Source organism: Natrix helvetica (assembly GCF_964273705.1).
Source record: "Natrix helvetica genome assembly, chromosome: 1".
In the NCBI taxonomy this organism is placed as follows: domain Eukaryota; kingdom Metazoa; phylum Chordata; class Lepidosauria; order Squamata; family Natricidae; genus Natrix; species Natrix helvetica.
In genome coordinates, this window is record NC_138548.1 from 217,803,439 (window position 1) to 217,826,731 (window position 23,293).

Genomic DNA, 23,293 nt, shown 5'->3' on the forward strand with positions numbered 1-23,293 from the left:
GGGGGAAAAAAATAACTTCGGTTCAGGTAGGAAAAAACATGACTTTATTTAATGCAATGTTGAATAAAAGAATCATTTTTTCCCCCTTTAACAGACCTCCCCAGAGACTTACTTTTTACATGCACAATAAGTAATAATACAATTTTTGCATTCTTTGTAATGCCACATCAATTGTGCATGTATTGGAAGGGCACTATGTATCATGAATTGCCCATCAGCAGTCTTCTTTCTTGATGCAAGATCACTACTAAAAAAGAGAGAAAACGATTGTTTCTCCCTAAGAAATTAGCTCTATGCTACAGTGCGCAATTCTGTTCATGTATTTTTAAAAGTTAAAGGTGAAATGTGTTGAATTGTATCAAAAACGTTGGGGAGGCAGGAAGTGGAACCAGACTGAGGGAATTCAACAGGGCAAGATTAACTCAGGTTTTAAACGCTGCTTTAATTTTTGTCGATGCCTTTAAAGATAATGGGGAAGATGACCTTGAAAGAAACTCTTGCCTAAGCAGAGTGGGCTGAAATATCTTTTAAGATCTGAGAAATATTAGGAAGTAGCCTCTGATGTACTGGAGAGTATAAGTAGTACGATAGGGAGGAAGGTACAACACAATCGGACTTGGAAGTTTCTTTTTATAGTAGCCAATCTTAATAAAGTTAATTCTGGTTTTTCTGTAGAGTTGATTTCCCCTATCTGGTCTACCAAGTGAGGCTGACATAACCCCATTTCAAGGACACAGCCATATTCCTCCCACCCTCTTTACTGCATAGAAGATAACATTTTCATCTTTTTTTCAATGGAGCCCTTCCACGAAGCAAGAACCTCCAAGTACTGCTGGAAGAAGGCCAGGTACCTGCCGTGACTCCCACCTGTCCTAGTCCTCTAAGCTCTGATTTGTTCAAAATCAGGACCATCTGCTCAAGGGGTTGAACAGCCATCAATCTTGCTGGATTTTGGAAAACCATCATCAAAAGGTTTCTTCATTGCAAAGAAGGGGCTCAGTGGTAGAATACTAGCCGTATATAGATAATTCTTGACTTACAAGAGTTCGTTTAGTGACCGTTCAGTTACAGCGGCCCTGAAAAAAGTGACTTATGATTGTTCTTCACAGTTACGACCTGCCCAGCATCCCCATGATCATATGATCAAAACTGAGATGCTTGGCAACTGGTTCATAGTTATGATTGCTGCTGTGTCCCAACTCAATGGGGAAGCCAGATTCACCGAACAACTAACGTAATAACTGCAGCGATCGACTTAACAACTGTAGCAAGAAAGTCCATAAAATGGGGCAAAACTCGCTTAACAACTGTCTTGCTTAGCAACAGAAACTTGGGGCTCAATTGTGATCCTAAGTCGAGAACTACCTGTATGCAGGAGGGTTTCCAGCTGAATCCCTGGTATAGATAGTCCTCATTTAGTCATGACTGGAACCACCAACTCTATTGTTAAGCAAAGCACTTGCTTAGTGAAATCATGACTGTTGTAAAGGTGGTAAGTGTGAGGATTGGTCACAAAGCTGCCTTTTCATCACTGTTGTTAAGTGCAAACAGTCACTAAACGAGGACTACCTATTTTGCCAGGTAGCGTTGGACAAACTGCTTAAAAACTCTAGATCCGTGATGGCGAACCTGTGGCACACGTGCTGGAAGTGGCACGCAAAGCCATCTCTCTCGGCACGCCAGCCGTTGCTCTTCCAGGTTCCAGTTCGCACGTGCGCGCCGCCTAGCTGATCTTCATGTGCAATGGTCTTCGTGCGTGCAGGAGCATCGGGAAGCTGAGCTTCCAGGTTCCGATGCGTGCCAGAAACTGGAAGACCAGGTGACCAGTATGCATTCACACGCCACAAACTGCACTCAGCTTCCCAGCACATACGTGCCGGGAATTGCTTTTCTGGTTTTTGGTGCTCTTCCCCCCCCCCCCCACATACACTCTGGGAAACTGCTCTTCTGGTTTCTGGCACTCCCCCTCCCACGCACATGCACTCCCATTTCGGCACATGCGCATCGGGAAACTGCCCTTCTGGTTTCTGGTGCTCCCATGTATGCATGCTGGGGAGCTGCTCTTCCGGTTCCAAGTGCTCCCCCATGCGCTCCCATTTCGGCACTTGGTGCCAAAAAGGTTCGCCAATATTGCTCTAGGGTGAGTTGAAGCCAGGCAAAGCTGACATTAATACAACAGATGGACCAGGGTCAGGCAGTTTTCTGCGTTCCTCTCTTGTTACTACTTGGCTAGATCCTCCTGTAATAAGCTAGGCCCAGGACTACTTATTACTTGTAGTGGTGCTATGCTGGCATGAGATTGCCAAGACATCAGGGGTGAAATCAATTTACCTTCGCTACCGATTCGCAAATGTGAGCACACGCAAACCTTCCATGCATGCGCATAGCGTCAAAAACGGGACGTGATGACGTCCGGGCGGGTGGGTGGAGCCTGCTACCGAGCGCGCTTACAAAGGTAAGTAGAACAGCAGGGGGAGGGATCCGCTGTGCCACACGATTTAGATTAGCTAGAAAGCAGGAAACCTGATGTTTCTAACTAATATAAATCGCACATCACAGCTGATTGTCGGAAATACCGGTTCGCCTGAACCGGTAGCATTTTTTTACTACTGGTTTGGGCGAACTGGTCCGAAACAGAAGCATTTCACCCCTGCAAGACATACAATATCCCAAGATATAAACAATTGCACCTGCCGCCTCCTCCTCCTCAGCATTCTTCTGGAAGGGAATCTTTAACTGGCAAATCAGTCTTAAAATAAAAGAATCAACAGGGAACTAAGATACTAAACGTCAAGATTTTGGTAGCTGAAAAAAAACCATTCAGTTTAATGGTGCTCTGTCATCACAGTAATATCCATACGGAAAGGGAGATATAAATTATGCCACTGTTCTGCTCAGATACGATTAGCAGATTTTGTTGCGGGATAGAAAATCGCAATGAAAAGTGGCTCAAATAAAACAGGGTCGGTGGATGCTATGCTGGTGGCAATCCTAATGCCACCTTTGAAAAGAAAAAGGAAAAAAATGCACACCAACTAGGCGAGGAAAACCTTTTCCCTTTTAACAGATCATGATTTGTCTGACACAGAAGGAAGTTAAAACGCCAATGAGCTCCTAAGCCTTCACAGCTTGGTGCAACGTCAGGGAGGAAGGGAAGCAGCTGATGAGTAGGCTGGGGTACAATAAAACACGAGGAGATCTCCCCTCTTTTCACTTCAGTCATCACTATAAACAGGTGGCAGGGGCAGGGGAGACTTAGCCACAAAGTGCTCACGGCAGCCAGGTAGGGAGAGGGAGATTCTCACGTTGAGCTCCAGCCCTCAAGGGATCTGAAAGACGTTGAGTTTGCTGGTGTTTTTGAGTGTCTGTCGCCGGTTGCAGAACCAAACCCGGACCACCTCCCGGTCATAATTGAGCTCCTTGGCGATCTCGGTGATTTCGTGGCCAGTGGGGAGGGTGTTTTTCTCAAAATAGGCATTGAGGGCCTCAATGGCCTGTGGGGTGAAGGAAGTGCGGCGCTTCCGCTTCTTGGAAGGCTCCCCACCCACAAACTCCATCAGGTTCTGCTGGCCTTCCTGATTCCGAAGCTCAGCTTCACTCAGCCACTTCTCCAGCACGGGTTTTAGCTTCTGGGCACTCTTGGGGGTGATGTCCAACTTTTCGAATCTGCAAAATCAGCAGGAACCCATTGAGGAAGGCAAGGCGGGGCTTCTTGTCACTATTGTTTGCTACCCAGCCCTGAGGAAATAAATATCTCAATGTTCAGGTTTGATTCATTAGTCATTTAAGGCAGGGCAGAGCTCAAAATGATCCCTTAGAGGTAACTGCCATCATAACAACAATCTATTTAATTCAGGATTAGAAACTGATATGGAACCCTACAGGGGTGGGACGTGCGCCTGGAGGAGCAGAGGAGGAGAGATTTGGCAACACAAGAGTTTTCCCAGAAAGAAGCCCAGAGTAAGAGACCACACAGTTCCGAGGTGGATGTGGCAGGGGTGGGCTGCTGGGGATTTGCAGGGTTTCGGGAGATCCTCTAGCTAAGATTCTGTGCAGTTCGGAGAACCCCAAAATTCTACTCCTGACTGGCCCCACCAACCCCTCCCAGGAGTCCCAATGTGACCCGTTTTGGATGCAGGTAAGTGCAAGACGTGCGCAGAGGCTCAGAGAGGGCGAAAAACGGCCCTACCGGAAGTTTGGGAAGGCTGGAAACGGGCCCAGAGGAGGCCTTTTTTGCTAACCTGGAGGCACAAGGAAATTCTCCGTAGCCCGGGGAGGGCAAAGCCCCCCCCCCATCATGGTGCAAGAGACTGACTAGGCCATGCCCATGCCCACCCACCCAGCAACTAAGAAGAGAACCCCTTGCTAAAAGTTTTGAAGCCCACTCCTGTGGGAAGGGTGAACAGGTTCAATGTGGCCACCCTAGAATCTGTCAAGAAATATCTAGTAGTCAGAAGTTATGCCTTTAGTTTGGCAAGGTTCTGTCTCATCTCTGGGCTTGGGCCTAACACCTATTTAGGGCTATAGTATTCCGTTTGGGCTGAAATTATTTAGATATCCACTAGATGATCGTTAAGAGATACAAACAATTCTCTCCTTTGCTGCCATGTAGTGGTCCTCTGGATTTTGCATCCTAGATATGATACCCCCATCTTATTGTTTTGATGATATTGAGCTTTAGAAAGAAGAGGGAAGGAGGAAGGCTGAGTGTTGTTTTAAAAGACTGGGCAACCTGTTTTTCTATTGGGGGCTGCATTCCACCCAGAGTCATCTGCACAGGGAAACAGATTCGCTTACCTGCATATAGCAGACTGGCTGTAGGCAGGTCCTTCAGTGGCAGTTAATGCCTGCCCCACCTGGGTTTGGGTGAGACCCAGAGAGAGACGTCGAATCTTAAAGTTCTTGGCAAACTCTCTGATCTCCTCCAGGTTTATGCCATCTTCATCATTTCCACTATTTGAAGGTTGAGGCTCTGGTAGGAGAAAGAATGAAAAAGATACCCTTGTTCCATTTTGCAGTTTCTGACTAAATTGCCCTATAAATCCTTTTCTCCTGCAGCCACATGCATCTTTCAGGCCACTGGGCAGGATGAGTTGTGATCTGAAAATGGGGAACAATTACTATCAATCTCTTTAGACCTCACACTCTGGTCTCCTTGGATTAGGGGCTGGTGATTCTCCTTCCTGATTGAGCAGTTGGTTGAAGAGGTTCAGCCTGCAATTACTCCATGAAAGGGTGGCACAGGGCTCGGCTCTTTCCCACTTTTTATTTAATATCTATATAAAGCTGCTGAGGGGTGCCCAGATATCTTCCGGAGCAGATTGCCTTCATAAATAATGAGTAAAGCAATAAAACCTGGCTCTGGGGGAGATAATTTGCAAGATGTTAGATTTTGGTATTTGCTCTGTTGGTCAGTGTCATTACAACCTATATTGTTTATTAATGTTGTGTTGTTCTAATCCTCTATTTTTCTGTGTATGCTGCTGTTTGTTATTAGAAGTAGAGTGACACGTTAAAAAAAGGTAAAAGGTAAAGATTCCACTCTAAGGGGCGGTGCTCATCTCCGTTTCAAAACCGAAGAGCCAGCGCTGTCCGAAGACGTCTCCGTGGTCATGCGGCCGGCATGACTAAACGCCAAAGGTGCACAGAATGCTGTTATCTTCCCACCAAAGGTGGTTCCTATTTTTCTACTTGCATTTTTTACATGCTTTCGAAGTAACAGAAGCTCAGTCTGTTGTAATATTGTAAAATAATACTGTACATGTTTTTTTGATTAGGATTAACACTTGCAGGCGTCCCCACCACCAGCCTTTTTCTCAGCAGCTGTAATGCAGAAATCAGACACCCCACTCCTTCAAGGTTTTCTACCATAAATGTTCCATGCACGTGATCCTGAACCAGTCTCTACATACTGGCAGCTTCTTTCTCTGCCTTCTACAAGAATCGCAGGGATACCAACATGCTTACTTGAAACCAGCTGGCTGACAGTTGGTGTCTCTGAGCAGGTGATGGGGACAGGAGTGGAAGCTAGTTTGGATGCTGGGGGAGGACTTGCAATGACCACAGTTGGCTGTGAGAGAGCTGGGGCAGGCTGAATTGGCTGGACCTGGCAACGGAGCAGAAGAAAGCAATATTCAGACCAGTACAGTTTAATACTGCTTTTGTGGATTTAGCTTGGCTGCCAATTTTCTACAGGTAGCTCTTGACTTACAACAGTTCATTTAGTGACCATTCAACATTAAAACGGCAGTGAAGAAAAAGAGACTTATGACTGTTTCTCACACAACCGTTGCAGCATCTCCATGGTGACATGATCTTGGCAACTGGCACATATTTATGACGGTTGCAGCGTCCCATGGTCATGTGATCACCTTTTGTGACTTCTGACAAAGTCAATGGGGAAGTCAGATTCACTTACTAACCTTGCTAACTTAACAACTGCAGTGATCCACTTAACAACTGTGGCTAAAAGCTTGTAAAATGGAGCAAAATTCACTGAACAACTGTCTCACTTAGCAACAGAAATGTTGGTGGTCTTAAATCAAGAGCTACCTGTATTTATTTTGCATCGTTCGTAGTTTTATTGCGAGTTTTTCAAATTGTTGCAAGCCGCCCAGAGATACCTGTTTGAGATGAATTGAGATAAATTGGGTGAATGAATAAATAAATAAATGAAATGAAATGAACTACGAATGAAGAATGGCCTAATAAGCCATTATGCCAGTTGCAATCAGGGTCAAAGAAGGTGCATTAGCCAATGAGAATTTTGCCAGGTAGGAAATACATTCACCTTTGTTTATTTTATGTGATTTATACTGTTTGAATAAAGTTAACATATCTTGACTCTCAAGTGCAGGCTACAATAGCTCTTAGTTCAAGTGTCAGTGCCCAGCCTTCTCACTTCCCAATTGAAATACCAGCCATCAGATCAGCCAATTAGATTCTAGCTCAGCTGCAGGACACGCCTGTCAGCCTTAAAAAGTAATGGTCCATAGGTATCAGCTAGGCATCACTAAATTCAGTTGCAAAAGGAATAGGATCAGTTTTTCCAGAGCTTGGCGCTGGAAATGAAAATGGATTGGAGGAAGGACATTTTAGGTCTGCTGTGTCTCAAAACACTGTTTTCATCTCAATCCAGGATGATATTATTTCAACCAGGATTCTCTGCACAGGGGCCTTAGTTGCTAACCTGAGCACCACTGTTGCTATATCTAGCATATAAATCCCGCTGATCACCCTGACACAGATATAACATATTTCATGCCTCAAGCAACACTTGACAAGAGGAGTATATTACACATTCAGCTACCAAGTCATCAAGGATCAGGGCCAAGCGAAGATGTTTTGCAACCAGAGGCAAAACAGGAAATGATATTCCTGCTTCCAGCCAATTTTGTGACACCTCAGGCTTGATTAACTAATTTGACAGGTAAGATGCAAAATCCCACTGGCCGGCCTCCTCTTCCTCAGCAGTAAAAATAATAAAGTGCCTGGTACTGTGCCTTACTTTTTAATATATTTTAATTTTTCATAATGGTTGTTTTATATTTTTAGAAGGATTGTATTTATATAATTGTTATTTTTTTATTGAGCTATGCCATCCAGAGTGGCTTTTTGTGAGATAGGTGGCCGTACAAACATGATTGATAAACTGGTATATTGATCTAAAGCATATGAAGAATGGTTGAAGGAATTGGGCCTGTCTAGTTTAATGAAAAGAAAGACTAAGGGAGACATGATGGTAGGGTTCCAATATCTAAGGCAGGGATGTCAAACTGGCAGCCTGCAGGCTGGATGCGTCACATGCAGGCCACACCCAAGCTCCATGAAGGGGAAAAAATGTCACCAAACGTCATGTGACAGCAACGTGACACTGCGAGTTTGTCACCCGTGATCTAAGGGGCTGCCACAGAGAAGAGCGGTCAAGCTTTCTCCAAAGCACCTGAAGGCAGGACAAGAAGCAATGAATGGAAACTAATCAAGGACAGAAGCAACCTAGGACTAAGGAAAGCTTTCCTGACAGTTAGAACAATTAACCAGTGGAACGGCTTGCCCCCAGAACTTGCTGATGCTCCAACATAGGAGATTTTTAAGAAGATAGGACAACCATTTGTTTGAATTGGTATAGGGTTTCCTGCTTGAGCAGGGGGTTGGGCTAGAAGACCTCCAAGGTCCCTTACAACTTGTTATTCTGTTAAATAATTTGGAGCTCTTTCATGACTTCTAGTTTAACAATCTATCAAAAGCAGTAGGCTCCCCATTTCTATTTAATCCACATTCCTCTCTCTCTCTCTATAGGTGCCTCTTTGGGTATCTTGGTATAATTTTGCTGTTAAGATCCTCTGGTGATTTTTTTCTCAGCAGCTTTGCTAATTGCACTCACCTCACTCTTGGCGGGAGATTCTGGGGGGGTTGGTTTCCTGACAGTGGTTGCTGTCTGGATGGTGCTAGCCAAGGTGGCAATGACCTGACCTTGGGCATTTAAAAGCAGCTGCGGTGTCAGCGCCTGTACTTGTAGATTTTGTGCTGGCAATGTAGCAGGGGTTGCCGTTGCAATTCCGGCTGGGTTCACTACCCATGGAAGAGTTCCAATAACCTGGAGGAGAAAGGGAAAGCACCAAGGTTGCAATGTGTTAATTTTCTCACGTTTTCCTATCAAAACCATACAGATTTAGTTTTCCCATTAAGATTTCTGTAGCAGAGCCAAGATAGTATAATGTTTAGGGTATAGGATTGGGACCAGGCAGAGTCCCATCTGAGTCCATCCATGACTCAAACTTCACTGGATGACTCTGGCTTAATATCAATTTCTCTGCCCAATCTATATCAAAACAGGAGAAGAAAATGCTTCCTAATGCGCTTTAAGCTTTGGAGGAAAGCAATGTTCCCTCTAATTTTTTTTCAATGTGGACGGAAAAGTATAGTGTTTGAGCGGCACATTTTCATGCCTGAGCACCTGAATTTTTTTCACAGATGTCACCCAAGACAACAACAAAATCAGTGGCTCTTAAGACTGGTGGACTTCAACTCCCAGAATTCTGAGAGTTGAAGTCCACCAAGGGCATCAATCATATTAGCCCAGGGATCTGCAAAATTGGCTCTTAAGACTGGTGGACTTCAACTCCCAGAATTCTGAGAATTGAAGTCCACCAGTCTTAAAACAGGCAACTTTGCAGACCTCTGTGTTAGCCCAAAGCCTGGCGCTGGGCGGGCCTTGCTCCCCCATTGTTGGAGCCCCAGGAAGCGAGGAGGGAGAAAAAGAGACGGAGGCCAAGGAGCTTCTTCCCCCCCCCCCCCGCAAAAATCTTATCAGGGAGCCGGCGGGCAGTAGCAAATTAGCTGATCACACAGCATGCACGGAAAGCGTGGTTTGACCGGGTGGGGCAGTGAAACTCCAGGGCTCTCTGACCTAATTCCCCATGAGAACTGTTGCCTCTGAAGCGATATTTTGCTCCAATATTTTGAACCTTTAAGCGCCCCTTTCCCTTTTTTCTTTTCGACCCACAATGATTAGGGAGGATCCTGAAGTCAGGCGGGGCTGAGAAGCGAGGAGGCAGAAAAAGAGACGGAGGCCAAGGAACTTCCCCCCGCCCCCTCCCAGCAAAAATCTAACTGGGGAGCTGGGTGGGCAGTAGCAAATTAGCCGATCACGCCACGTGATCGGTTAATTTGCTACTGCCCATACGGCGTGATCGGCTAATTTGCTACTGCCCGCCCGGCTCCCCGGTTAGATTTTTGCTGGGAGGGGGTGGGAGGGAAGCTCCTTGGCCTCCATCTCTTTTTCTGCCTCCTCGCTTCTCGTCCCCGCCTGACTTCAGGATCCTCCCTAATCATTGTGGGTCGAAAAGAAAAAAGGGAAAGGGGCGCTTGTTTTGAAGTGCCCCTTCCCCTTTTTTATTTTTGACCTACACTGATTAAGGAGAATCCTGAAGTCACAAGTCAGGCGGCAATGCACTGCGTTTAGCTGTAGCTGCCTGGAGAGTGTTTCGATTGTGATGTGATTCCCTATCCGCTCCGCTCTAGTCCGTGTGTCCACAGCAAATACGCGACGCTGCGCGGCAGTTAGAAATTACTGCGCGGCGTATTCTAGGCACCTGCGCAGCCGCGCAGGCGCGCACCTTAGAGGGAACAGTGGAGAAAAGGCAGGCTATATAACATTAATGAATAAGTTGCACAGATGTTTTGTTTAGCAACTAAAAAAAACATTCTTTAAGCACGGCCTACTAATACATTAATTCTGTTTCCAGAATGGTGCAGCACTTACTTGCCCTTGAGCATTAGTCAGGATTTGTCCAGTTATTCCTTGCACACTAGGAATGGTGTTTGCAATGACAGGCGTGGCAGCTAGCGAGCTAAGCAGCTGGGTTGGGGCTCCAAGAGAAGCTGCACTGATCTGTAAGAGATCCCAAAAGAAAACAATAAATAAAAACAAAGATCAAAGGTTACGATTCTTCATTTTCATGCAAAGGGAGACCTTCTCTGCCTCAACTGCCTCCATACTTTCTTCCACGAGGCAGAATTATATATATATATATGTCACTCTCTAAGGATATGAAGCGCTTATTGTATCAAGGAGCCTGATCACTCCTGAGGAGATCAGTTTGCCCTGTGCCGCGATCTGAATAATAAAATTACCTTTGAAAATATGCAATCGGACTAACCTCGTTCCAAGTTAATACATGGATAATGATTGTCATTTTTGGCACCAGTCTTCAAATAGGGCTAACAAGCGATTTGTTACTGCAAAGGTCAAGGCTTCCTTCAATAAGAAAAGAGTGGCTGGATTCTTGTTTTTCTTATTGTTAGCATTTCTCTCACTTTGTTGCAACATCTGCTTGTTTTGCACTGCACACTGTAGTCGACACAGCAAAGTTATCAATGCACGATCTGATGAGAGTTTTTGTTTTTCAGCCCCCGTGTTGTAGAGCCTGACACTGATTAGAGCGGAGGAGGTCACCCAAGCTGACTTCTAAACCGAACGGAAGACTAGAGCCTTGGGCTTGGCAACCTGGACTATAACCTAGTCTAGCACTATAACCACTATGGTATACCATACCCGTGTTTCCCTGAAAATAAGACAGGGTCTTATATTAATTTTCGCTCCAAAATTAAGGGCTTATTTTCAGGGACATATGATACTAAATGCATCCGTCTGGCTGATGATCTTAACTGGGGCTTATTTTTATACTAGGCCTTATATTATGAGGATCCCAAAAAATCATGCTAGGGCTTATTTTTCGATTGGGTCTAATTTTCAGGGAAACACCATGGTGTTTCATACCATTATTTGAAATGAAGACTGAATATAGATTGTGGTTCAGATCGGTGTGGGATTCAAATTTTTTTACTACCGGTTCTGTGGACGTGGCTTGGTGGATGGCAGGGGAAGGATACTGTAAAATCCCCATTTCCTCCCGATCAGCTGGGACTCGGGAGGCAGAGAATAGATGGGAGCGGGACCAGTCAGAGGTGGTATTTACCGGTTCTCCAAACTACTCAAAATCGCGGCTACCGGTTCTCCAGAACTGGTCGGAACCTGCTGAATACCACCTATAATTCTAATTTTGTATCAGGGACACTGAAATCAATTTTTATGTATCAAAGAAATAGATTTCTCATTATCGGCGCAGAGGTTTATTCTACACATTTACTAGATTTGTTGAACTTATTCAGGATTGAATTCATTACAGAAAAGTACATGTGATTTTCTTCTCTGGCAAAATCAGAAAGGACCAAAGTGATACGGAAAGCCTTGAGTTGGGTCAGAAATGCATTTCTAGAAGGCTTGTCTGCTCCCAACACTGGTTTCCATGCAGCTCAAAAGTCTTCTTTTTAGGGAAGGGGTTTCCCAACATCTTACTATTCCTGCAAATCCTGCCGGTTGAACCGTGATCTGTGTCGGAGTTTCCAGTGGCTTGGCGGCAGGTGGAGTGGCTGTTGGGGTTGGCTGTGACAAAAGAGTTGTCTGAACTGGTGGTTGGAACACAGTCTGTGTTTGGATGGATGGCCGGGGCTGGGCTGTTGGCTGTGCTTGGAAAGGTTGGCCTGGCTGCAAAGGGGCTTGGACTGCTGTGCTCAGCACTGCTGTGGCTGCGAGAGCAAGACAGAAAGAGACGCATTAAGTATTGGGTTGTCGCAAAACGTACTTTTTGAAGGGGAGGGATAGTCTCCAGGTTTTTCATGTTAAGTTCTACGCTTGATCCATGGGGAAGCAATGGGAAGAATGACTTCTCAGCATGTATGGGAGCTAATGAGCCAAGAACAAAACCTTAAAAGATAAAATGGGGGAGCGGATACAGGTGGTCCTCAACGTACGGCCACAATTGAGCCCAGAATTTCTTTTTGCTCAGTGAAACATTAGCTAAGTGAGTTTCCCCCCCCCCCATTTTACAACTTTTCTTGCCACAGTTGTTAAAGCGAATCCCTGCAGTAGTAACCCGGTTGTTAAGTGAAACTGAATGTCCCCCTTGATTTTGCTTGTCAGAAGGTCGCAAGAGGACACTGCAACCATCAGAAATGTGAGTCATTTGCCAAGCAGCTAAATTTTGATCATGTGACCTTGCGGAGGCTGCGATGGTCGTAAGCAAGGAAAACAGTCATAAATCACTTTTTTTTCAGTGAGGTTACTTTAAATGGTCACTAAATGAACTGTTGTAAGTCGAGGACTGCCTGTATTTCATATTCAGAAGAACCGTTGCACCAGCTGGAGTTAAAAGATACACCACAGACAAAAGCAATTATATTGAAACAGACAGGGAAGGTTTTGAGTTCCGTGGAATCCTCTCTACTGGTGTTAGAAATTCTCTCTCTAATGCAGTGTTTCTCAACTTTGGTGACTTTAAGTCCTGTGAACTTCAACTCCCAGCTATGCTGGCTGGGGGATTCTGGGATTCTGGGAGTTGAAGTCCACAGTAAAGTCACCAAGGTTGAGAAACACTACTCTAATGCAAGATGAAATCAGGGGCCACCTAGACAAGTAGCCAACAGCTTGGTAGGCTGGGCTCCATCATTGCCAGAACAGCTGTTGCAGCTCAGAGTAACCACAGCTACCCGGATGCTTTGCATCACTGGCTCCTTGTGTGAATTAACTGCTAGCAAGAAGTAGCGCCTGGGGAATTAATCCTAGCTCTACGTTTTTAATTAAACATTGCTGTCCTAACTGTCTTCAGAAAATGAAAGTTATTTGCAGAGATTACTGACTGGAACCATGGTTTCCTTTATAAATAACAGGCCCCTGAAACTAAATGGCACCATATTTTCTGCTGTCACACGGACTAGGAATTTAAGTGACATTATTTAGCCAAGAAACTGCTGGTCTGCAAGGGAACACCCTGGGGGCATGGGGCATTGATGCATGCATGAAACTTAGAAAGATGTCCCCATTCATTTCGGAGAAGGAAGCAGATCCTTTCCATCAGTGGATCTGGTTCCTGCACTCAAGTTAATGGGGGAAGTCTGAACACCTTGGCCTTTGACCTAGAACAAAAGAGCTAGCCCGCCCTCCCTTCCTGAAATTCAAAAAAGTTATCAGCCTCCCAACATGCACCCTCCCACATTAAGGCTGATTCTGGTTAGGGCCCAAGTGCTGCGGACTCTTGCTCCCCTATGTGACCTTCCAAGAAACAGTGGTTACCTTGCAAATTGGCTATAGGTGATTTGAAAATTCCCCCAGTAGGAGAGGCAGCCGTCAGTCCTGGGAGGGCAGCCACCGTTGCTGCAGGAAATGTCCACACAGCCAGCCCCTGCTGACTTGCCACTTGACCTGCAATACTGATGGGGATAAGAAGAGGTTGAGTAACTGCCCCTGCTGGAACCATTACGCCTGTCACAACTGTTGCTAAGTTTTCCTGAGTCAAGACCTGCAAAAGCAAATGAGATGTAAAAAAGAAAAAAGGAAAAACAAAATCAACGCCACTGCAGACAGCATCAGTGCAGCAGTCACGTTAGCCAACCCACCGGAGACCCAGCCCAGCCAGGAGATGCCTGACTGAGATGTGCCAGGTGTGGCTTGCCCCCCCACCCCCCGGTGGCCAGCAGCTGGTTGACCCAACTCTGTAACACTCCAATGGGAGGAGGTTCAAAGTCAACCATGAAAGAACCTGGCACATAGCTTTTTTTTTTCTTAATTCCCAGCCCTGATCCATTAGTCTCTGCTGTCTGTTCACCCAACCCCTTTTGGCTCGAAATGCAAAGTCCAAAGCATATAGCACAGTAAACCCTAGTTATTTTAGTTTATTAGTTATCAGGCCAGTTTTAGCCAGGGATATCTCCTTCAGAAAACTGGTGCTACTGTACTGCATTATGGGATGCACGGCCATCCCACAAGTCAGTGTAGACCAGGAGTGTCAAACTCAAGGCCCAGGGGCCGGATTCGGCTTAGATCAGGCCTGTGGGGCCGCCCTGGAAACAGTGAAGAACCGCCCCCTTCCGGCTGCAGGAGGCCGTCACAGCCGAAAATGGAGCTCAGGAGCACATTTTTGCTGGCAGAGCCACCATAGGCACCCCGACATGAGTGACGTCAAGCTGGCCATGCTCACCCTGGCCAGGCCCACCCGGTCCCCTGAGGTCAAAGACAACCCTGATGTGGCCCTCAATGAAATCGAGTTTGATACCCCTGGTGCAGACAAAGAGGGAGGCAGAAATAATTTTCTTGCACTGTTCACAAGCTATCTAAAATACATGCTGCAAACAGTACTGGCTTTGTTTCTCATAAAGGTGGGCAGCAGATCTTTCTGCTGGGAAATCATTTCATGATAAAAGCTACAGCTTCCTTCCTTCCTTCCTTCCTTCCTTCCTTCCTTCCTTCCTTCCTTCCTTCCTTCCTTCCTTCCTTCCTCTCTCCCTCCCTCCCTGAACTACAAATCCCAGCAGTCTTGGCCAATAATAAGAAGAGCTGGGTGTTGTTGTTAAGCAATTTCCTGAAGGCCAAATGTTCTAGGATGTATTCCAATCTGCTATTTCAGAGGACAGCTGTTAAACCTATGTGACAATGAAAACTGCAGCTGCCAACCGCGGTTTAAAATATTTTGACAAGAGGCACGAGGAAGGAGGACTCTCCCCATCTTGGCAAGCAATGATAGGTGATTTTAATGTATCACCTGTGAAACTGTCTGCATCACCTGAATGGGGAAACATGTTGCCTCTGTCCTCATTCTTCATCTCATGGTTGATATCCTATACATTATTTTCTAAACAGGTGAGATTTTCCAGAGTAGGGAAAAGGATTACTTTGTATGAAGGTGTGGAAATCAGAGGTGGGTTGCTATCAGTTAGCACCGGTTCGGGTGAACCAGTAGTGGAAATTGCGACTGGGTCGCTGAACCGGTAGGGACAGCAGGCTCGCCACACCCCCAAACCGGTTGCCCGGTTGCTGCAGCATGGTTTTCTGACATTTTTAATGTTCTGCGCATGCGTAGACCTATTTGCAGACAAACTGCGCATGCACCGAACTGGCAGTAACGCCAGCAGAGACCCACCCCTGGTGAAAATAACAGTTCTTCCATCACAATTAAATGAATCAGAACTCAAAGGCATGTTATCCATTCCTTTAAGTACCAAAGCCATACAAATAGAATCAAAACCCTCAACAGGTAAATGACCTTGTTCTCCATGTGACAAGGATAAGATGCAGGACAGTGAAGGGAAAAAAATCAAAATATATCGTAGAAAATCAGTTTTATTCTCTCTCTGTGTCTCAATATGTTCAATCTTTCAGCCCTTTTCTGGGATAATTTTGTTCTTCTGAAGAACTGCAAAATGAGTGAAGAAATTCTACATCCCATTTCAAGAGCTAAAAAAAAGACATTACCTCATGTATCTGATACTCTTAAATGTGTTATTTTTGAGAATGAAACTAATAGTTTGCAGCACATTTGGATATTTTCCTCTTTTTGTGTTTTTTTTAATCACTGAACTAAGGCGTTCTCTTATTTCTAAACTGTGAGTCAATTTACACTAATTTTCTTAAACAGCTGTTGCTCTAATGAGAGCTTGTATGGAATAAAAAGGTATGCAGGCTTTATAGAAGATAAACAAGGCAAATCTCTCTTTAACTCCTTAGTTTTGTTGGGTGGAGCTCTCACATAAGGGATTAATCAGATGTCAAGCTGCATTTTTGTATCTTGCAGCACTCTAAAAAAAGCCACACAAATGCCTGCCAAGAAAACACTGGAAGGGTGCATTTGATTTCTACAAAGCTTTGTCAACTGCATCCTTTAAAAAAAATGAGAGCACATTCCGGAACACCAAAGCTATCTGTAACAGAGGTCTTCAACCTTGGCCATTTTAAGATTTGTGGACTTCAATTCCCAGAATTCCTCAGGCAGCATGTCTGGTTGAAGTATTCTTGGATTGAAGTCTACAAGACTTAGACTTGCCAAGGTTGGAAACCCTTGATCTATAACATCAAGAAGTATCTTAAATGTTGAGAACCTCTAAGTTCCATAACACTCTGGGAATGTTGCTGTGGGCTTTTAGTAAAGATTCTTCTTCTGCCTAAGTATCCTGCCCATATCCAGCTGGTCCACAGGGCACTGGGATCTCCCAACTCCACTAGAGAAATTGAAGGCACTACAGTATTTCCTTCGTGCAATGAACAAGAGATTCCCTCCTATTTATTAAAACTACTATAGTAGGGTAGTTACCTGTGGTGCCGCTTGCACTGTGACAGGAGTTAAAGTTGGTGTTGGTTGGCTTGTCATTTGGCTAAATGGCACAATTCCTGGGATAGGCACAGGTGTTATTTCAGGCAATGCCTTGATTTCACCTTAAAAAAGAGAAAACGTGTTACTTTGTTAACCTCTTCAATTATCATCCTGGATATTTTATATCAAAGCAAGTTACTTTCATTGACCGAAGAGGACATCCTGAACATGGGTCAATAGATTACATGCATCTCAAATTGGTGGGATGTAGGTCACAGTCTCCTACATCTTTCAATACTTGAAGTCTTCCAAGGCTGCCACAAGGAAGAGGGGGCCAACTTAGTTACCAAAGCACCAGACAAGGAACAATGGATGGAAATTAACCAAGGAGAGAAGCAACCTAGAATTAAGGAGAAAATTCCTAACAGTGAGAATTAACCAGAGGAACAGCTTGTCTTTGGAAGTTGTGGGTGCCCCATCACTGGAGGATGTTACGAAGAGATTGGATAGCCATTTATCAAAAATAGTATTAGTATTAATATAGTATAGTATAAAGAGCAGGGGGTTGGATGACCTCCCGATTCTGTTACTGTCACTGTATTATCTGCCAGCAAGTAGTATCTGGATTAGAGATCCATAGAATGCTTATGTAGGAAAGCACGATTTATGAAAAGCTGGCCTTTGGTTGCTGTTATGGCATGCTGGACAAAATGTTTCCAAATTACCACTATTAATAAAAAATGCTATTATGATTAAGGCTGATCACTTAGTCTAGCCCATGGGTGTCAAATTCACTGCATCACATTGCCATCACGTGACATATTGTGACGTTTTTTCCCTTCAGGGAGCTGGGGTGGGTGTGGCCTGTGTGTGACACATCCGGCCCGTGGGCTGCCAGTTTGACACCCCCGGTCTAGCTTTTCTTTCTCTAATTACATGTATTATGCAACCATTTTGATTTATCTACTCTAATGATGCTGAGGAAGCTACTGAAGTTCTGATTATTTTCCCAGGTGTTAGAGCAAAATTATGGTTGAACCCCTGCTGGATGGTGTTTTTTTTTAATTGCTGTTTTATGTTTGTTTTCAATGTTTATTGTTATGTCGCTTTGGGGCTGTTCATGATTCCTTCTTGGGTTTTATATTTTTAAACTTTTTAAATTGTACGTATGTTGGTCAGAGATGTTGGGAGTTTGGCGGTCTCTAAACTGTATGCATGTGTGTTAATAAATTGATACATCAATTTTGCTATTTAGCAGGTTTTGAAGGAATATTTAGAGTTTACCGTGCATTTGTTGATTTAGAGAATGCATATAGCTAAGTGGGTAGGCTTGAAATATGTTTTATATAAACATGAAGTTAATAGGGGGTTAATGAGTAAAACAATAGAAATAAAATCTTAAATACGGTAAGTATAGAGAGATGGCTTAATAAACAATTTGACACTTTTCATGGAAAGGTCTGGAAATTATAATGGTATAGCTGTGAAGTAGATTTATTTGGATTTTATTTTCTAATCTCATACCTTTAATTTCTTTTTCTTCTTTTCGTTTCACAACCCTGTAATCCTTTTTATTGGGGTGGAGTTGAGGTGACTGAATGGAGCTTGAGTGTTTATTGGCCAGATGCCCTTCCTGACACCTAAATGGAGTTCGCAGCAGATATTTTCTCTTTGCGCCCTGATATAAAGAAACATCTGTTGCTGCCTAGAATTGAACTCTCAACCTCCTGAGTGTGAGGCAGCTGTCTTCATCTCTAGGTCACCACACCATTCTTCTTTTTCTTCTTGTTTATTAGTAGATTTTTTGTGCTTTTTATCGCATTGCATACTCCAAAAGGGAACAGCATGATGGGTACACATGTGCAAAAGTATATATATTTAGCAAGCGTGAAGTGAAACAATCATTTGCAAGCAGGCAATCAACTCTGACCTACAGATATTCTCTTCAATTGGAACCATTTATTTGGGCATCAAACATTTCAGAAAGCATGTGTAACAGAGGCACTGATGATGTTATCTAATTAGGTAATGAAATGTCTGCAAGCACGCAACCAGGATCCTAGAGTGTCAAGGACTCCTCAAATAAAATTACATCAACTACTCCTTCCCTACTCTCTATTTCCTATCTTGATTTTCCTCAGGAAAAATGTTTACCTGTTAAAAAGGAAAGAAACCCTTAATTTTGATGCTCAAATTTCTCTGTTATTTGTGATCATGATTTTTCCCCATTGCAAACTGAATTGATTCTGAACGAGATGGGTTGCTTAAAATAAGCATTTATATTGATATTGTTTCCTGATTGCTTATTTGTAGCCTATGACTATCATTAAGTGTTGTACCTTATGATTTTTGACGAATGTATTTTGGTTTTTTATGTACACTGAGAGCATATGCACCAAAGACAAATTCCTGTGTGTCCATTCACACTTGGCCAATAAAGTATTCTATTCTATTCTATTCTATTCTATTCTATTCTATTCTATTATTCTATAAATCTGATGAAGTTTCTCCTTCAGAGAGTGTTAAATGTTTTTTTAAGAACATGCAATATTTACACACAAAAATGGATCATAGAATTTCCAAGGGGACTCTTCTTAAGGCCTGCAGCAGATTAAGGAACATAAAACACTTGTCAGAGCCACAGATCCTAACACTACACGCAAGCCCAATACCCAGGAAGTAGACATCTCACCCTCCATCTCGTATCCATCTGACTTCAGAAGTAGAAACCAGAATTCAGCCCAGGAACTGAACACTTTGAATAGAATATTTGTAGTCAAGAAATCACATCATGAGATAAGCACACCATCCTCCACTACCATTTTTTAATTCAAGTAACTTCTTGTTGCCAAAAATGTCACCCGACTGGTTCTGCCTCACTGCCAACCAGCTGTTTTCTTCATTTGCCCACCTGTCATTTCCTCAACCTGTCTGCTCTGTTGTAGCTTGGTCCACTGCCTATAAATTGTTATTTGAGGTTTGAAATTTGGATTGTCCAATACTGCAGCTACCCGGCTCCATCCATTACTATTGGAACACCTGACCACAGGCTATAGGTACACCATTCTCTATTCATCTTATCTGTGTGGTTTTTTCTGCCTCTCATGATGAATCCCCAGATTGTATCAGAGGAAGTTTTTATTCCCGTAATCTCCCTGCCTCAAGTTATATAATTAAGATTGGGGAAGAAGATATCCCGATGTCTCACATTTATAGCCCTTCTGTATTTTCTCATTAGGTAAAGGGTGAAAGTTCCCCTCGCACATATGTGCTAGTCATTCCCGACTCTAGAGGGAAGTGCTCATCTCCGTTTCAAAGCCAAAGAGCCACTGCTGTCCAAAGACGTCTCTGTGGTCATGTGGCTGGCATGACTAAATGCCAAAGGCACACAGAACACTGTTACCTTCCCACCAAAGGTAGTCCCTATTTTTCTATTTGCATTTTTACGTGCTTTTGAACTGCTAGGTTGGCAGAAGCTGGGACAAGTAATGGGAGCTCACTCCATTATGCAGCGCTAGGAATTCGAACCACCGACCTTTCTGATCGACAGGTTCAGCATCTTAGTCACTGAACCACTGCGTCCCTGTGTAATTTTCTCATTACTTCTGTCCTATTGCAAAAGAAGAGCTGCAGACTGTTTGCTGAGAGCTAGCCCCAGAGCCCTCTATATGGAAGCTATTTGAGAAGAATAAAACAGGGAATTTCAGTAGTTGGAAGCAGGACCTAAGGCTCCATGGTTCAGCTTATGTGTTTTTGAGGTCTATAGATTCTCCTATTCCAACGTATCATTTTACCAACCAAAGAGAAGGTTTTTTTTTTCTCAATACAGACACCCATGAAGGACCCTTACTAAACTTTGTGAGAGCCTCACACAGTCTGCTTCTATGTTTCTTGCGAAATTGTCCCATATGGCTTCTATTCTATTGTTGGGGGCAATATGCTAACTCTGTAAACCGCTTAGAGAGTGCTGAAAAGCACTATGAAGCGGTATATAAGTCTAAGTGCTATTGCTATTGCTATCTTTTCTGATTTTCTGATTGGGTAACAAGATGGGGACGGAGAATACCCCACCCCCCCAAAAAAATAATGGAAACATGAAGTGCCACTTACCGCTTGACTCTCTGCATGCCTTCTCTGGGTTTTGTGGTACCCTTTCCTGTCCTGTTTTACTTGATTCTGGAGGGCAGTTTGCAGAATCCTCTCCTCCTGCTGCTGCATCTGTTGCTTTGAGCGTTTTCCCTTCATTTTTTATTGAGACTGGAGCATCTACTCCCACTTCCAGTACCCTAATTGTCTCATGTCCTGACATCACAATCACCTGAGAAAAGATAGCAAAGCATATGGGGACATCAGGGCTCCAAATCATCAATTCAATGGGCAAAGGGAAGTAACTAGGGCAGGGGTGTCCAAACTTGGGAACTTTAAGACTTGTGGACTTCAACTCCCAGAATTCCCCAGCCAGCATGGCTGGCTGGGGAATTCTGGGAGTTGAAGTCCACAAGTCTTAAAGTTCCCAAGTTTGGACACCCCTGAACTAGGGAGACAGGCATTGGATTCTTAAAAAAGGGAAGCTAGGGGCAGTGATAACCCTGACTATGCAGACCAAAACTCCCCCCATCTTCTGGAGAGATTTGGAAAGCTTTCTGCCTGAAAACCAGGCTGCAGATCTTGGTTGACAGTGATGAGCTGTCAGACTGGATATAAGGTGGATACATGTGGTGTTATTATTAACACCCTTCTGTCTATTATTTCCTTTTTCTGTATTACCTTTTTCCTTCATGGGTTTTAATATTTTTGTTAAATCATTTTTATAAAACAGTTTTAGGTAATAATTGTTTTATGCATCTACTGTATTATTGGACTGTTGTACGTTGCCCATGGTCACACACCCTGAGATGGTGGCTATATAAATTTTAGAAAGAAAGAAAGAAAGAAAGAAAGAAAGAAACAAAGAAAGAAAGAAAGAAAGAAAGAAAGAAAGAAAGAAAGAAAGAAGAAGAGCAACAGAAGGAAGGATGGAAGAATGAAGGAAGGGAAGGTGGAAAGAAAGATGGACAGAAGAAAGGGAGGGAGGGAGGAAGGAAGGGAGGAAGGAAGAAAGAAAGGAGGAAGGAAGGAAGTTAAACAGATGACTTTCCATTTTTCTACTTAGGACTCATAAAAATCTTCTAGCAGCCAAAAATCCAGCACATCCACATACAATTTCTCCATATAATATATGGAGATCTCATTCAAAGGCCACAATGAACCAAATCAGTGCCTTTGCTTCGTACTCTGCCTTGCTGAAGTTCTTTCCTCCTTTCCCACATCCCTGGAAGGCCGGGGAGACTCATACCTGTTCATTAACAGTCAGGGAAGCTTCCTGTGAGGGCACAGTTTCAGTCTCCATAATTCAGTGCTGAAAAATGCGAGCTACCACTGATGGATCACATACTGAAAAGCAACAGAATAGTAGATTTGTATGTCAAACTCTCCTTTAGCTCATCTTATTCTCCATATTTATGGATTTATTCAGTCCTGTCATAGCATTTTAAAAACCCTTTTATCTGGTTCCTTCATCACCTCCTGATTCTGCTCATCATTTCTGTTAAATGAAGTTCAAAATGTTTTGCTTTCTTAAGAGGTAAGCATACTTCTGAAAGGATGGAGTCTATAGCAAAGATGGCAAACCCTAACCTTAACCATAACTCTACTGTATTGAAATAGGCAATAATCACATAATTTGGCAACTCTGATTGTGCTTCCCTACCCTTGTTTCATATATATATATATATATTCGTAGATTTTCACGGGTGTAGGTATGCTGGTTTTGTTGTATTCGGGTCTTTTCCCGTGTAAAGTTGAGATTGTCTTTGCAACGTTTCGGCAGGATCGCACCTGCCATCTTCAAGCGTGGGCTCAAAAAGCGTGAGCCCACGCTTGAAGATGGCAGGTGCGATCCTGCCGAAACGTTGCAAAGACAATCTCAACTTTACACGGGAAAAGACCCGAATACAACAAAACCAGCATATATATATATATATATACACATGCATACATACATACATATACATATACATATACATACACACACACACACACTGTGACAATTGTAAATTGCCAAATAATTATTTGCATTTCAGCTGCTAACTTAATTAACCTGGGTAAGCTTGGGTCATGTTTAGAAGGAAGCAGTAAGGTGAAAGGATTATTTGTGTGCATTGTGATTAGAGGTGAATAGAGTTCGTACTTAGTGGTGGGATTCAAATAATTTAACAACCAATTCTCTGTCCTAATGACTGGCTGGGTAGGCGTGGCCATGTGGTCATGTGACTGGGGGGTATCGCCAACTCAACCTTGCTCATCACACCCAGCCCCGCCTCCTGGCCACTCACCTTAAAGACCTCCACAAGGTAAAATTTCCCTCTCTATTTGCTACTACTGAACATCCACTCCAGGCCAAAAACAGCCTGAAAAATGGCCAAAAACGGCCAGGGGCAGCACCAACCAGTGGTGGGATTAACTGTTTCACCGAACTGGGCAGAGTTTTAACAACCGGTTCGCAAGAACCAGTTCGAATTGACTGAATCCCACCTCTGCCCGTACTGTTGAAAATAGAGGGGAAGAGTTTTCTTTTCTTTTTTAAAAAGTTAAAATATAAAACTCCCAGA

The 23,293-nt window shown here is 43.7% G+C and overlaps 1 protein-coding gene across 4 annotated transcripts in view; it reads right to left on the bottom strand.

The window, feature by feature from the left end:
- Positions 1-84: 84 nt before the first annotated feature.
- Positions 85-23,293, bottom strand: part of POU6F1 (POU class 6 homeobox 1) — a 47,025-nt gene continuing 23,816 nt past the window's right edge. For 2 of the 4 annotated variants that reach the window (XM_081937631.1, XM_081937632.1), the window contains exons 2-11: positions 21,979-22,076; positions 20,754-20,961; positions 16,644-16,765; positions 13,634-13,859; positions 11,861-12,090; positions 10,265-10,393; positions 8,384-8,596; positions 5,968-6,106; positions 4,798-4,972; positions 85-3,666 (exon numbers count right to left, since the gene is read on the bottom strand). In XM_081937631.1, the coding sequence (XP_081793757.1) occupies positions 3,321-3,666; positions 4,798-4,972; positions 5,968-6,106; positions 8,384-8,596; positions 10,265-10,393; positions 11,861-12,090; positions 13,634-13,859; positions 16,644-16,765; positions 20,754-20,961; positions 21,979-22,032 (1,842 nt within the window). In that variant the 5' untranslated portion in view covers positions 22,033-22,076 and the 3' untranslated portion in view covers positions 85-3,320. Of the gene's footprint in view, positions 3,739-4,797; positions 4,973-5,967; positions 6,107-8,383; positions 8,597-10,264; positions 10,394-11,860; positions 12,091-13,633; positions 13,860-16,643; positions 16,766-18,167; positions 18,541-20,753; positions 20,962-21,978; positions 22,077-23,293 lie in introns of those variants that run through there. The other 2 variants (XM_081937634.1, XM_081937633.1) reach the window with 2 other exon arrangements.